The sequence below is a fragment of the Tinamus guttatus genome, unplaced genomic scaffold (genome assembly GCF_059628265.1).
Source record: "Tinamus guttatus ecotype Peru unplaced genomic scaffold, ASM5962826v1 Tinamus_guttatus_pri_ptg000308l, whole genome shotgun sequence".
NCBI lineage: Eukaryota > Metazoa > Chordata > Aves > Tinamiformes > Tinamidae > Tinamus > Tinamus guttatus.
In genome coordinates this window covers 4021418-4037279 of record NW_028288842.1, presented here as the reverse complement: position 1 = coordinate 4037279, position 15862 = coordinate 4021418, and the positions used below count along the sequence as shown (strand labels likewise).

General features: G+C 38.1%; 1 protein-coding gene across 1 annotated transcript in view; it reads left to right on the top strand.

The window, feature by feature from the left end:
- PIK3C2G (phosphatidylinositol-4-phosphate 3-kinase catalytic subunit type 2 gamma) overlaps positions 1 to 15862 on the top strand; it is a 193675-nt gene that overhangs the window by 37293 nt on the left and 140520 nt on the right. Inside the window, exons 9-10 of the mRNA XM_088528461.1 lie at positions 4270 to 4303; positions 11716 to 11911. Coding sequence (XP_088384587.1) covers positions 4270 to 4303; positions 11716 to 11911 — 230 coding nt within the window. The remainder of the gene's footprint in view (positions 1 to 4269; positions 4304 to 11715; positions 11912 to 15862) is intronic.

Below are 15862 nucleotides of genomic sequence, written 5' to 3'. Positions count from 1 at the left end.
ATCTTTCGAAAATCTCTCCATTAACCTCTGTGCATTCCTCTTATTCACGTGGTGGCATGGCAGTGCCTTCCAAATTAGATATAGACCAAGCAACTAAGGTCTAGAAAATCTTCTGCAGCACTCTGCAGGTCTGACTTGTAAGTAAATCCTAGATCTGTGTTTCTGGAACAGGGGATGCTAAAGATGACTGGACAGACATTGCTGCGTGGCCATGGATGGAACCAACTAGGCCCTTCTGGTCTACCCATCTAGGCTAGATGGGTCCCACTGAAAGCTGGAGTTTTCTGAAGTCAAATGAAGGGTAGCAAATACTGTTACAGACCCACATGTAAGAAACAGTATTGCTCTGTTTCTTGTTGCTGTTGCTCAGTGCTGACCAACTGATGCACTCCAGATTCTTCCCATGCTTCTAGGTCATGGCTTACTCTATGACTCGCTTGTGTAGCCTCTTAAATAACTGTGTGCACTTCAGCATTAATTATTAGAAATGACTGATCTGGGGAACTTCCTGTATAAATGACCAGCGAAAACACACATTTTGTCTAGCGTGTTGTTGATTTAAATGGAAATAAAAAGATTTCCATTTAATAAATGTTCTCTTTGTGTTTTAGAGGATTAGTGTAGCAGAGAAACATAAAAGAAATAGAAAGGGCTTCACATGAGTTCCTCTGTGTGCAGGTGGACAAAAGTGCAGGTCGTATTTCTTGAATCTAATATTTTGCTATATTCACATGCTTCTTTCTGCTTCTCTTCTGAGTCACTCTCATGCAAATACTAGTATGATTTTAGAGAAGGATTTATTTTTTCCAGGTGTATAATTGAATTATGAGTTGATCTGTCCTGATGTAAAAAAAAAAAAAAAAAAAAAAAAGTCTGTAGTGTTCCCAGGTAGTCATTGTCCTATTCCAGCTCTCCTGCGTAGACTCGCTCCAATATATCCAGCTTCTCCTGAACCACTTCCATGTATTTCCTAGCACAGAAGGAATAATAATACTTTTTTATTTTTTTTCAGTGTTACTTATTTAAGTTATAAGCTCTTTAGAGGCAGGAATACCTCTTCTTCTCTGTATGTCCAGGACCCAGCACAGTGAAGTGCTGGTCCCAGCTGGAGTCTCCAGAGGCTGATGCTAATGATAAGCAGTGATTACAATAAAGATGGTGTTTGCTCACCTGTAATGAGTGAAATGATACTGCTTCTGAATAGCCTTCCCTGAATGTTTAAAGGATTCCCTCTTGATAGAATATTTTATTACTAGTCTTAAAAATATTTTTCTATCCTAATATTCACATAGCAAACAGCTTGTTGCCTGCATATTTCTTTTGGATAATACTGACCAGATTGTTGCTCATTTTTCAAAAAAATATCTTTTAAAGTTACTGAGTTGTCAGTTCTCTCAACATTTCCTTTCAAGTTCGGTAAGCTGAATTACTTGTCTGTCCCTTGAAGCCTCTCTGTAAAGACTGCCCGTGACCTTGCCTGAGACCTTCTCCGCTGCCTTACTCCTACTTGGTCAAGCAGACCTGATTAACAACCGACTTTGACCTTAAAAAAACAAAAAGAAAAGGTGGGAGGCTGAAGTCAAACTGTTCCTGCAGCAGCAAATACTGTTGCTGCTGCTGCTTGCTCCTTATTCCTTTGAGAAATAAATGCTAGTATATTCAAGTAGACTTCAGCAATCCAGAAAAAAAGGTTCAGGTTTGCTTTCATGAAGAGCCTTATCTTGCTCAGCAGCAGCAGAACTATAAACATCATCAAAGCAATACAATAGATTTCTGTATGCACTGTAACACAAACACTGTTCAATTTTATAAAAATAAAGATTATACATTATATGGAAAAACCTTGTGTATAAGATACAAAGTATGTATGAGTATATAACAAATAAGACTATCTGTGTTTATCAATGTTATACAAAATCTTCCCCTTATGTAATTTGACTTCTCTCAGTATTAACATATGTTGCCAGAATTAATATTTGATGTTCAATGGAGGACCAGCTCCTCCAAACCTTTTTTTAGTTAAAATCATGTTGAAGTGTAGAGGCATTTTGCATTAATTAAAATTCTGGCTCCATCGTGCTTTTGTGAGTACTTGTAGAATAATTAAATCCTATAATATTAGCTTATCTTGTCAGTTTACTTGAAGTGTTTCTATTATGCTTATCAGCTTAGCACTCCTAAGACTTTTTGTTACGATGGGAGAGAGGAAGGGTATCTACCCACTACAAGGATCACCCTTTTTTTTAGACAATTAAATAACTTGCACCACAGCTGAAGTGAAAATTTTGAGGCTACCTGTTACATCTGCAGCATTGCACATCACGTATGGGAGAAATGCCAGAATATAAGTTGTAATTGCTTTTTCACCATGGTTTCCTGATGCTTTAGCATAATGCGTGGTGCAGTTTTGTGCGATATGCCTTTTAACACATGCACTTGGCAAGATCCATGTGAATATAACACTTCAGGGAAACTGCTGCTTGTTCCTTCCAGTGTAAATTACATAGGGTGCAATTATATGTCTGTCTACACATCTATACATGTATGTGTGCATACTTAAAAATATATATATTAATCTCTAATATAATTCTGGCAATATGCAAAAAAAAAAAAAAGGAAAATAAAATAAGGAGATACCTTCCAGTATCCTGTATTTAATTAAACTACCCTAATAAGGAGATACCTTCCAGTATCCTGTATTTAATTAAACTACCCTTTCTGCTTCCTCACTACCAATACTGTGAAGTCCTGTGCTGTGGTTAAGAGATTATGAAAGCAATTGGCACCAGTGATAGTTTCTTCTTGAACTGGTTGTGTCTCTTTATAAATGGGATTCATTCAATCTCTAACCACCCTAACCCTGGGAATTAAAAATCCTTCCAGGAGAAATTCCGGGCCTGCTGTACAATCAGAGTTTTTCATCTCCTTTTCTCTTTCTTACAGCAGCTCACAAAAAATCCTGGGAGATCAAATCCTGCCAGAACAGGCACTAATCCTCTATATATTAAATGGGCTAGACTATGTCGAAATTATAAGCACTGTTCCAAAAGATTGTTTACTTTCCAAAATGTGAGAGAATTGAACAAAGGTTTCTGTTCCCATTTGTCTCGCTGCATAAAAAGATTGTGAAAACGTATTTCTCAGCCTGGAGCTTTTCTTTCTCCCCTCAAGTAAGCATTTGACTTTCCTTCATATTTACCAGGCAAACTTTGGCAAAGCCAAGCTGGGTCTTTATGGGAGGACATGTATCTAGCACCATACTTGTGTCACCTGGGGGTGAGTTGCAGTTTTTAAGGAGGCATGCTGCTCCAAGGGCTCCAAATGGATCCAGGATGCTGAAGGATAGCACACCCTTTGAGCACGTGGGTTCAAAGAGGATAGAAGCAATGTGCATCCAGAAATAACAACTTGGCTTGTTATTGTGTATGGTTAAGAGCTATATCTCACTGGCTGACTTCCATGGCATCTGGTTCGATTAAGTGTGGCACTTAACATAATCAGGAATTTAGGTGAGCAGTTATATATATATATATATATATGTATATATAATTTTTTTTTGGATGATCTGATTGGCCTGGGCTAAATAACTGGCGTGATGTTTCAGAGGTCATAAGCACCCAGCAGTTCCTGTGTGAGGGGAAAATCCACTGAATCAGATGTCTAAATGAAAGCTGGCAGCCTCAGTGCTGAGTGTTCGGAGCCAAGGTCAGGCAGCCTAAATGGCTCCTGCACCTCCTATTTCCTGCTGGCCAGCTCTAGGGAGCTGCCTGTTCAGAAACCTTCCAAGTAGGCAGCTCTTTCCGCAGCTTTGGAGCAGAGATGCAGGTGAAATGTAGGCCACCAGCGTGGGGACTTGGTGCTCCTCCATGTTGAGAGGATGCCAAGGCGCTGGATGTGGAGCTCAGGTGTGAAGAGACAAGATATGCACAGGCAGCAGGAGGGTGTTCTTATCTCTCTCGTACTGACGCAGAGAGAGAAAATGTGTGCGCACCTCCAGCGCAGATAAGTGCCTCTTTGTATCTGAGCATGCCTGAATACTGTCCATAGCGTGGTCCTAAGTGAGTTGTCTGCAATGGTGAAAGGAGCGGAAAGGAGTTGCCAGAAGGATCCCAGTTGTGCTCTCTCTTATCACCACATTGGGATACATCCCCCTTCCTGACAAAACCAGCCTTCTTTTCCCTCAGTACTGTTCATAACATTGTTAGAACTACCTTTTGGTCTTTTCTGAAGTAAATGATTACATTTCCCCTTGTGTTTTTGTCTTTACAGAATTCACTTCCAAGTGTGGAAATGCCAGGCAAAGGTAAAGTGTTCTTTCTTTAACTATGTTAATTCAAGATAAATCATCAGAAAACACACCTTTTGCTACTTGTTTGTATTAATGAGGTGTTGCAGCTAGCATAATGCAGATATTTGCATATTTAGTCATAGTATGAGGTAATTATGATAACTTAAAAATAGAAGTGGTATATAAATAAAACATAACATTTCCTAAAACTAATCTGGAGATTCAAATGTGGAGAATAAGTAATATAGGGAAAGAACGTATTACAGTCTGTAGTGCTAATACTGCTATTTTTAGTAGCTGCCCTTAATTCCAGCAGGGAAAAAAAAAAAAAAAAAAAAACAGTTCTTGGAAATTTGATTTTCTGTGCAGCTTTTCTCCCCAATTCCATTAATTCCTATTCCTCCTTAAACTTCAGTTCTCTGCCTTCTGTTGTGTAAATTGTATGTTATTTTCTGTTACATGGTATACTGTCACAGGGAGGGTACGCTAATGATAGTAACTGGGCATAGACCCACTCATATGTAATCCTTCAGCTAAAATCAGTCTAGACTGGGTGGCTAATGGCCAGTCCTGTCAGCAGTTCTGTGCAGCACCTCCCAGGCTGAGGGTTGTGCAGGTGTGTTTGCTCTCTAGTTGGGGCCTGCACCAGATTGCTGGAGTTGACAGCCAGGACCAGGTCTTGGAGCGCTGCCCTGCTGGGTTCCTGGCCTGGGACATGCAGCCAGAGGGCTCTCATGGTGCTTGCACAGAAGCTACCACATGCGTGTTGGGCATGGGCCAACATGGAAACTGTCATCTCAGTCCCCTGGATTTTTTTTTTTTTTTGGAGGAGGAGGAGGAGAGGGAAAAAGGTGGCCATTTAGATGCTTTTTCTGTTTTCTTCTGTCCCCATCTGTCAATCCTGACTGCTGTGGTTTCTGGGAGATTACAGCAGACCTTCAAGTACAGAGGTGGTTAAATGCTGTATTCCACATGCTGGGTTTGTCGTTTCACTGTTACTCAATTTCATGAAGAGCAAACAAACCAACACACAGTAATTATTTTTCTAAGCTGCCAGAAAAAGCTAAGCAGCTGGAGGTCGGGGAGCATGGGGCGGACATGCAAGTGCAGAAGGGAGGAGAAGGTAAATGGGGTTTGTACAATACTTCTCCCTCAGATACAGACCTTTAGTCCATGAGTTTTGTCAAACTCTGCTAATGATAACAATCTGATAAAGTTGAAATGAATTAATTACAAATCAGTATCTACCCCTGAAGCATGTTCCTTCACACACTCTTCAGAAAACCTGCCTGGAAAGGCTCTAAAACATTCCTGTATTAAAGGATACTTGCAAACTTGGACTTTATCGCATGAGCTGTTTCTTCAGGAAAAAAAAAAAAAAGATTTATTGCATAATATTAAAGGAATCTAGTAGATTTTTGGCACTTTACTTCTCTGCAGCTACCTATTTGTGCCAGGAAACCTTCAGCTACAAGGACTGATGCGTTCCTGACACGCCCGTAATGCCGTAAGGATTGCAGAATCCATCTGGCAAGGTAATACGAGAAACTACAACTGCAGGTCAGAGCTTGTCAGCATGGTAGTAATTCTGAGGAGAAGCCTGCATTCAGAGACGTCTGAGGCAACCAGGATCCACCTTGGCCTATTGCATGCAGTGCTGTATGCCATACATTTCATGTATGTGTTAATGTAATACTTTAACTGCTACATAAAATTGTTTCTGAAAGCCAGCAAAATATTTAATGTTAAACTAAAGAGTTTGATCAGAAAGGTCTGGTCAAAGACCAGGTTAAGATTGTGTCTGATAAACCAGTGAAGTCTAAGAGCAATGGCCCCAAACCAATCTGCTAGAACCTGGGCCTACTACACCTAGGCACTTGCACCTTACCACCAAGAAAGTGAATCAAGCTATTTCACCTTTAAAAAATATTTCACCTTTTTTGAATAAAGCTATTTCATCTGTTCCCTTTGAGATCATCAGCACTCCTCAGTGCTCACCTTTCTGATAGTGCTGGGGACCTGTCAGGGGGTCTCATCCTTTCTCCTGGAAAGGCTGAGTCTGAGAGGAATCTTGATGATATTTTCACCCAGTACGTAAAAACATAACTCATCAGAGGTAATAAGTTTTCTTGAAAACCACCTTTGCATTTCTTTTTCTAACTAACTCCTTTACTTCCTGTTCCCTTTTTACTTTATTATGCTTAGCTGGCAAACCTATTGCCCTCAAAACAAAGAAAAATAACTGTCTTTGTCCTGTGCTGGTATGTTTTTGCCACATCTCAGGGAAGCCGAAGAGCATGTACTTTACTTTCTCTAGCAGTACAATTGCAAATGAAGTCAGCTATCATATCTGGGGAGGAGACAGATTGCATTTCATATTCATGTTGTTCTTTCCTGTCCTTTATACATAACTTCATGCTATCTTCAAGAAAACAGAATCAAGCTCTTAACATAAAGAGTAACAATCATTTTCTTCAACTAGATTTTTTTTCTTCCTCTCCTCCTCCTTTCCCCAAATTATATTTATTATTACCTTGAGGATCATAAAAGACTGTCAAGCAGAATTTTGTTTGCCTTCATTATAGCTTATCTTTACCACAAAAGGGAAGAAGATAAAGAATTCTACTACAATAAAATTTAATTTGTTTAGAAAATGCTTTAATCTCTTTTCTTAATAAAAAAACCAGAGACTTAATATTAGTCATTAGAAATGGACAAAGCAGGTCAAAGTCTGTGTTCAAGATCTCAAACCTTGATTTAGTGTTGCAATAACTGGCTCCATTAACCGTGTTACCTTTGTGGACCATATTATTTCATCACTGTGAACAGAGCAGTATTCATTCATGTTAAGTCTAAGTCTGGATCATGTTCTGGTCTCTTTCTGAAGTCCTCAGAAAAAATGTATTAATGTCTTTGTTCCCGAACTGTTTTTTTCCTTTTCTTCTTAACTATGAGGAAGGATAATAATTTCTAGACATTACCACCTTTCTGCTGTATAAAATATTCACAGAATAAAGAATGTGATTATTCAAGTTAATAAAAAATCGATATTGTTGTTGGATTGAAAGGCTGCAAGTCAATACAAAACTCAGTCCACATGTCTTTCTCAGAAGCTGATGAATGACTCTTTGTACAGGTGCCTACAGCCTTGTAACTTCAAGCAGGGATTTGACTAGATCAGACAAAAGAAGCAGCTTCTGGAATTTGATCAGTAGGTCTTTGGGACATCTTCCCAGAAATTCCAGAATGCAGCATGAACTGATGATAGTTAATCAGCAGTCTGTTCCTGCTGAGCTACTGGAGTTGCTCTCTTTTGGACTGAATGTGGAAAGGGATATCTTGATGATGATATGCTTAATGAACTTGCCATTATATTTAAAGGTGTGAAGTAGGTGTAAAGTATTTTTCAAGAATTAATACATAGGGTTCTTTATGTAATAAGAGGAAACAAGGAGATAGCATTCCAAAAATTGCATAAATACTGGTGCTTGGAAACTCTGTATCTCATCAGTTTTTGCATCATAATATCTTAATGTCTTGCTGCTTCCTTAGCAAGCCATAATTAGACTGTTATGATAATCTATTTAACACTACTTAGCTTTTATTATTATTATTATTATTATTATTACTATTATTATTATTATTTAATATGGACAGAAACTGTTTTTAGGACCTTGCTCTTCTTTGTCTCTCTGAAAATAAATGGGAAGGAGCAATATTATGCTTGCATTTTCCAAAATATATTTAAAGTGTCACAGGAGTATTAATCCTTCCTCCAAGATTCTGTTCAACCAAATATTTTTCATGTTTTACCTGGAGAAAATATGTGCAAAGGATCAGGCATGGCATATTAAATTGATATAATCTGGTAGTACATTAACAGCAAAACACCTACTTTGTTAGAAGGCCTGGCACTGAACTGATGTATGAATCGTAATACTGGACTGAGAAGAAGAAAGAAAATGGTCTGCTGCAAGGAATAATCATCTAGTGTGTTCTTTACCAAATCTTGATGGCACGTGCATGTATATTTATAAACACTTTGGAGGACTGCATGGATTATTTTATTTCTCACCAAGAGTGAAATTAATTTCTACAGATTTCGTTTACAAGGAACACGTCAAAAATAAGCATATCTGGGAGCCATGTATTGATTTTTGCCTAGGCTAGCATTCACTTCCCTTGGTCTCATCTCATTTCTGCCAAGGTAGCAGTGAGAAGTGATGCTAACTAATTTCATACCAGAAATAAATTACAAGCTTATTAATCTTGGTCTCGGTCCACTTTGTGATGTGGTGTACTCGTCATTCCTCTAGGTACTAACCGTGCGTGGGATACCTTTCTGAAAAATAGACTGGCATATTTAAAGCTGTGGATCTGCTGTAGGAAGTTTACACCCTTTGCTGCGTAAATCAGTGAAACATTATATTCCTTTCTCATTTTAGACATATGAATCATAAAAGTCATAAAAAGCAGTAAGATTATCTATGTGATGTAATCTCAGCACACTAAATCTTATTCAGCAGCTCACAAAACTACAGGGAGAAGATGTTGAGTAGCCCTTGTGAGTAATGGACACTCACAAACTAGCTAAAATGTTTGACTGTAATTTAATTCATTGACACTGGGCTTAACAAGCAGGGAGCAGGGAGTAAAAAGCATGACTGTAGTCCGGAGCCCACGGAGTGGTTTTAAACTGAGAGCTGACGAGAGTAAGAAAACAAACGTAGAAAAAAATCTTACAGCTACAGACCAGGTTGTACTTGTGCATTTGCTCACAGTGCTGAAGTTTCATTTGTCTCCCTTTTCTAGCAGACAGACGGATTGCCCCCGTCTTAGCAAGAGAACCAGACTGTTGTGCCCCTGAGCCCTTCCGAAACCAGCTCAGCTTCTGCACTTGGGCACAGAAGCGAGAAGCCCTTGGGCAAAAGATGGAATTTATTTTGAGAGAGAGAACAAGAACAGAGCTTTCCAGCCCCCTTCAGCAGGCAGCCTCCCTGACATTTTCTGTAGCTAAGTGAGGACTTTTAACCCTGTGCCATGTAGCTGCATGGATCTTGCAGGATGGGCAGGTTCTGTCAGAATCTGGCATTCCTTTTCTTTCTTTCTTTTTTTTTTTTTTTCTCACAGCTAACTGTTTAGAATAATTCTTCTGCAAATATGGCCCATGGACAAGATGCTTTGGATCTGAGGATAGGCAAATTGCACCTTAGTTTCTTCTTCGCCCAGCGTCTGGGAATTTTCTATGGTGGAAAATACTTTTCCATTACAATACTGTGTATGTTTGGGTATTTTATTTTTAGTCCAAGGAGTTATCCCTTCTTGCTGTTGTTTGGTTAACATATGATATGTTTCCTCTTGTTCTGGAGACAGAATTTGAAGCATTCCCTTACAGTCTACATTATGGATTGTGTAAAATCTGCTGCTAGCCAAAGGGCATGTTTCAACAAACACCGGGAATTTTATGAAGATTCTGAACTGTATTTCACCCTTTTACACAGGAGAGGAAAGGTTCTATTCTGCAACTATTCACTTTAGTGGGTCAATTTGCATAAATAAGGACTCGCTGTTATAGCTACCCATCTTCGGATGGAGACAGGGAGTTTCCAAAATACTTATTTCTCCTTATACAGGGTCTTATTTTTTATATAAAATAGAAAGTGTTGATTCAAAATCTTCATTTTATCAAATAGAATATTCTCCTTACAGTACTAAAATCATAATCCATTGAAGTCTTCTTTAAGAAGGTTTTACGCAAATTGTTGTGGTTAATTACTTGGAATGTAGAAGAATCCAATGCAAGCTTTAACTTTTAGTTTGGAAGCTACTAAGTTGTGACAAATCCAAGAGAGAATCAAATGGTATCCTAGGGAAAATGTATTAGAGCAAAAGATATATTTGGAACAATTGTGGTAAAGGAGGATAAATTGAAGAAATAATATAAGAGAATGAATAAAAAGTTGATAGAAATATAATACTAGGTATAGAAGTGTATATATAAAACAGGAAGTAAAAAATAGGTTTTGTTATCCTATTAATCTCTAAAATTGTTTTGTTGTCATATGTGGAAGATGATTCAAACATTACAAAAATTGTAGCCAGTCCTTCATGAATGTAATGTGGTGCAGTATTTCCATGCAGTATTTCCATGCAGTATTTCCAGGAGCCAACTCCAGTATATGTCAAACTATTGTAATGTTACGTATTCTTGTGCCACGACATATTTGAAATCTGTTTAGTTTTAAATGAAGACTGAAATATATCCGTCAGTTTTACCCATGGATTTTGTGAGACAAATGTCTGGAGTATTTGCTAGTTTAAATGCAAAAGATAGAAACTAGAAGTCTTAGGATGGGTTCTTTGATGTTTCTAGCAGGAAGATGAGGGCTAAGTCCACTGAACAGCTGGATCTGTATCTGATGTAGGGCAGGATTCTCTTGAGAGCTGTGACAGGAAATGGTATAGAAAAATATGTTAGGAATTGTGACCAAAGGTGTTGAAAGTGCGTTCTTGACCATGTAGACACATGGGAGATGGAGGAAAAGAGCAAGAATTCAGGTAGCCCTCTGGGAAGACAGAGCATCCTGCTCTGGGACCGATGCAGTGCACCCTGACACACATGCACATCCCTTTCTCTCTCAGCTGTTCCATGCCTGAGCATTCAAGGAACTGCTTGTACCAGCTCTGCTCCCTCGATGGAGGCTGCCAGGCCCAGGGATTTTAATCTACATTGACAATGACATAGTCCCTAGCTGCTCCAGAAACATGTGCCAGTGATTGCAGAAAAAGAGCAACACAGAGCTGAAGCCAAATGAAATAATGTAAATAAAAGTGGGATATAAATGAGGTGCTGCCTGCACTTGACATATCCTTGTAGATATGTATCTTTCTGTCATTGTGGAGCATTACAGCCAATCCATGACTATCTGAATGCTGAGTATGCTTGAGTGAGGCTGCTATTATATATATTTCATGAGTTGTCTACCTACAGTTGCAACAGCTATGTAGTCTTAAATCAATGCCTTTTCTCCACTCTTTTGCGGTGTTGCTGGTTCCCTTCAAATAAGTAGCCATGTAGCTGCAGAAATTGTAAAATGCCTACATAATAAAAATCCCTACATAATAATAAGAAGAGACTAAAATGATATATATGAGACACATTCTGAGTTGCTGTAGTTTAAAAGACTTACTTTGAAAATGCCTTAATTTGAAGGCATTATAATGAAAGACTGTTAATGATACACAGAAGTGAGCTAAGGCTGGTTTCAGAAGCACAGATGGCTAATTGGCTTCAGTTGGTAGGTTATGTCATTTTAATTAAATTTTATTAGGAAGCATTTCAAACCTATAACTGATGGTTTAAGATAAATATGCTTCTTCACAAATGACCTATTGCTAACCTTTATTTATTTCTCTCCCTCTTTCAGCATTAATAGAAGATGCTGTGACTGAGCTCTCCTTGGCCATCTCTTGTCTCATCCATGTTTACAGCAGCAGCTTTGATACAGGTTTTCAGCTTGCCAACATACCTAAAAGTCCTTCGTGTGCAGACATCAGTCTAGATTCCCAGCTCAGCTTCACTGTTTATGCTGCCCATAACATCCCAGAAGCTTGGGTGAACAGGTAGGAAATTTCAGTAGGTATGCTCAAGAAGGGGAATTGTCTGTTACAGCTGCACGTGTTTCACAGATTCCATAGGTTTGGTAATACTCTTATATTCATATTAGAGATTGAGAACTTGGTGTATCTCCACTGTGTTTCTAGCATTAACTGCACTTAAACTGACTGACTAGGAGACAACTTCAAGTGTCCTAGGAGACCTGAGGAGTTGACTTGGGCAGTTGCCCTTGGTCAGAAGCAGGTTCAGAGCACTGGCCTCAATGGATGTAGGATGCCTGTATGACCTGCTTGCTCAGGGAGAGGGAGAAGGGTGTACACTGCATGCCCAGAGATTTGGGTCAGGACTTCATGTGGTCTCTGCAGCATGTGTAACTTGAAGAGTTGAAGACCAGCTTACCAAGTTAGAGAGATGTGTTTGCTTAAAATTGGTCTGAATATGGGCTTATCAGCACTTTTTGCTGTTGGTGTATTCAAATCACATAATTTGGCTGAGCATTGCATTGGCAATCTTCTCTTTATAGATGGTGGTTAAAATAATTATAATTTATTGGTCCAAGTGTAACTAGCATGTCAGCACAGCAGAGGAAAGCAAAGATAGAGACAGCTTTAATAAAAAAGCTGATTAAAATATTCTCTTCCACATTGTTTATTTATTCAAATTAGCTGTCTCTTCAAATGGCTGTGTTTTCTACTCTGAATAAAATCAGTGTTTTCCTCTTACTGCTTCAGTGTAATTAAAGGAGGACAGAAAACTACAGTCTGGCAACATTATTTTTATGGGTGAAGATGCTATTCTCCAAGTTTTTATTAATACTTTCCCCTTGTTTCCACTTTACCTTGAATTCCAGATGACTGATTAAAAAACAGCAGGATCATTTGCATTAAACTGTGAGCAAGAGTGTACTATACAGCATTTAGCTGTAATTAGTAGTTTAATAAAAATCTGAGAGAATTTGCATTAAGGTAATAAGTTAAGGTAATAAATACAGAACTATACTCACTGTCCTGATTTTGCAGATGGTTACACCATTCCCACAGCATTTTATGATTTTCCAGTAAAATGTGAAATTATATATGGTCTAAGTCCTCTGGTGGCTTGAGCACTATATTCAAGCCTTTGAAAATGAGAATCTCTCTTCCTCTTTAATCTCCCAATTCTAACTTTCCAATATTCTTAGCTAACATATACTTCTTGTTGTGGACTGCAGCTCTGATTGATAGCTGCTTTCCTCAAATCCCTTTACTAACACCATTTGTATTCCCTTGACTTATTTCTGAAGTACTGCCTAATTCTGTGCTGGCCATGTTGTATCTTGCTGCTATTCATAACATGCTTAGTATTTTGCAATCTCTCACCATCTATCTCACATTGGTTTACTGTGTGTCTGTGTGATAAATAACCTTTCTTCTAGTGGCTTGGGATAAAAGAGAGGGATCTGTGTTACAAAATCATGAGTGTCTCCTCAAATGCCTCTAAAGCTTGGATTGGCTCTTTATCATTAATTTTGTGTTTGTGCTCTTAGCTACCTATTCCAGTCTTACTGTCCCTCTTAAAAAGGTAAGCACTTTACAAATTGCAAAACAATGCAAGAAAACAGACTACCATTCTTTATTGTATTTTCATTCCTTCTTTCTTCTTTTATCAGTGTTTTTTGCTTTCTCTTATTTAAATCTTACGCAGATGTGGCCCATCTGACGCCAATGGCATAATGTTGCTGGAATCATGCTTGGCTACGTTTGTGTCTTCAGCCTAATCAGGTTCCTATCTATTTGTAGATGATATGAAATGGTCTTTGGGATAAGACCAGAGAATCATGCCTTTTACCCTGTAGGCAGGTAAAGACATATAATGTGTGGAAGGGCATGCATTCTGAATAACCTTTCTGACTTCAGTTCGACTGAAGTGCCATGTAAGCATTAACTTCCCAGGATTAGGACCATAAAGTACATGGGTATCAATACTTCTATCTAAACAGCATTGCTCAATTACTAATCATTTTAAAATCTATTATTTCCTACACTCTCCCCCTGTTGTTTATAGTGTTTAAATTCTAGAAGAAAAATACCATAATTAAGAGCATAAGCATTTCCTATTGATACTAGTAAAGCATTTCCTTTCTCTGCATGGATATCTTATAGATACCTCAAGTATCAGATCTTTTTATTTGAATTCAAAGAAAAAAAATCTACAATAATTATAACAGTTACTATGATGTCCTAAAAAAGATCAGCAACCATGCATGAGGCAAAACCACACACCTTTAATTCTCTTCATATGTGCTGCTTCCTTCTATTACCTATTGTCCTTGTGTAGAACGTGACCTAAAGCTCAGAGGGGTAATTTTGTAGAGAAAGATAGGAATCATAGAATGCTTAAGATTGGAAAGGTAGAATGATGGGACACAGAAATCTAAATATGTGAAAGGTAGGTATGGAATATGCTTTCATGTATGTGTCTGATGCTATATTTGGGGCTCTGTCTGATATACTGTGAAAAGAAAGAAAGTTGAGATATGGAATGGGTATGCTTGGAGGCTCACCACCTACCCCTGTATGAAGCTTAAAAACATATATATATAATATATATATATTCACTATAATTTTAGGGCAACGTCCAACTGCATTTTCTTTTCTTTTGAAAGAAGCAACCTTGGTGACCTTGAGTACAGTCAATTCGTTAAAGTCTAATTAAATAAAAAAGGCAGTACTCCATTTCTCACATACTTTTTGGGGGAAAAACGCATGTACTTTTGCTAAGGACTTTATAGTGTGCTAAATGAATACATACAAAAGGGAATGAAGTTGCCCAGATAGTCTCAAACTCGGTATTTCCTATGGCTCTTGGATTTGAACACCATTTCTTTTTGTGAAGAGAATTAAGTAAAAAAGTTCAATTCCATTAAGCCACACTATTAATTCTAATGGTAAACAGTACTTAAAGGAAGTTTTTTCATGTGCTAAATCTGACTTTTTTATCATCACAGTACATAGTAATTCTGATCTGGCTTTTTTTTTCCTTCTCCAAATAGCACATAAGTTAATGTTGTCCAAGAAAGTGACACAAAACGGATCATTAGGTTTCGTTCACTAGACCCCATTAACACTTGTCCATAATAAAAGGGGACAGCTAAGGGAGAAAATATGTTCAGAATTAACATTCCTTTGTGGATTTTAATGTTTAGACCCAAATAAGGAGTGTTCCCATATTTAAAGAGATATTGGAATTACAACACTGTTATGAAATCCAGGGATAACCAATCTGGTTAATATAAACAAGGAAAATGTCACAGTTGGCCGAGTGAAATTTTTTCATTACTTACTTCCCCACTGCATTGCAAAAAGCAACTGTGTTTTCATTACTGCCTTGATTCGCTTCAACCAGCTGGATAGACCAACTTGCAGACTAAAAAGACCAAAAAGAGACCAGAAGAAACAGAGCTCAGTTAGTTAGATAACAGCAAGAGAACATGTATAACGTTAACCTTACATATGTTTCCATAAGAAATAACCATCATACCTTATCATCACTTCATGGACTTGAAGGAACTCCAAATAAGCACAAACAGTCCCATGGATTTTGATTGTACTCTTAATGCTTACAGAGATAAAACAGAATCACACAGCATTGTCTGCCAAGGGTGTTTTTTTTTTTTTTTTTTTTTTTTGCCTCCTTGTAAAACATAAGGAATTCCTCACAAAGCTTTCAAAATTCACCTAGTGTCAGACTGCAGATGATTCTAAATGCAAAAGATGTACACTTAGTTTACCAAAGGGAGAGGAGACAAAATGAAGTGCATGCCGCAGTGAGTTTTAATCCTTAACTCCTCCCTTTCTGCCCTTGCGAGAAGCTCAAGATTCCCTCAAACTCCCTAAGCCTTTCAGGTAAGCACAGAGGACAGACAACAGGAAGCCAGTGTATTCTGTCTGAAAGGGAAATACCCCTGGGTACTTTCT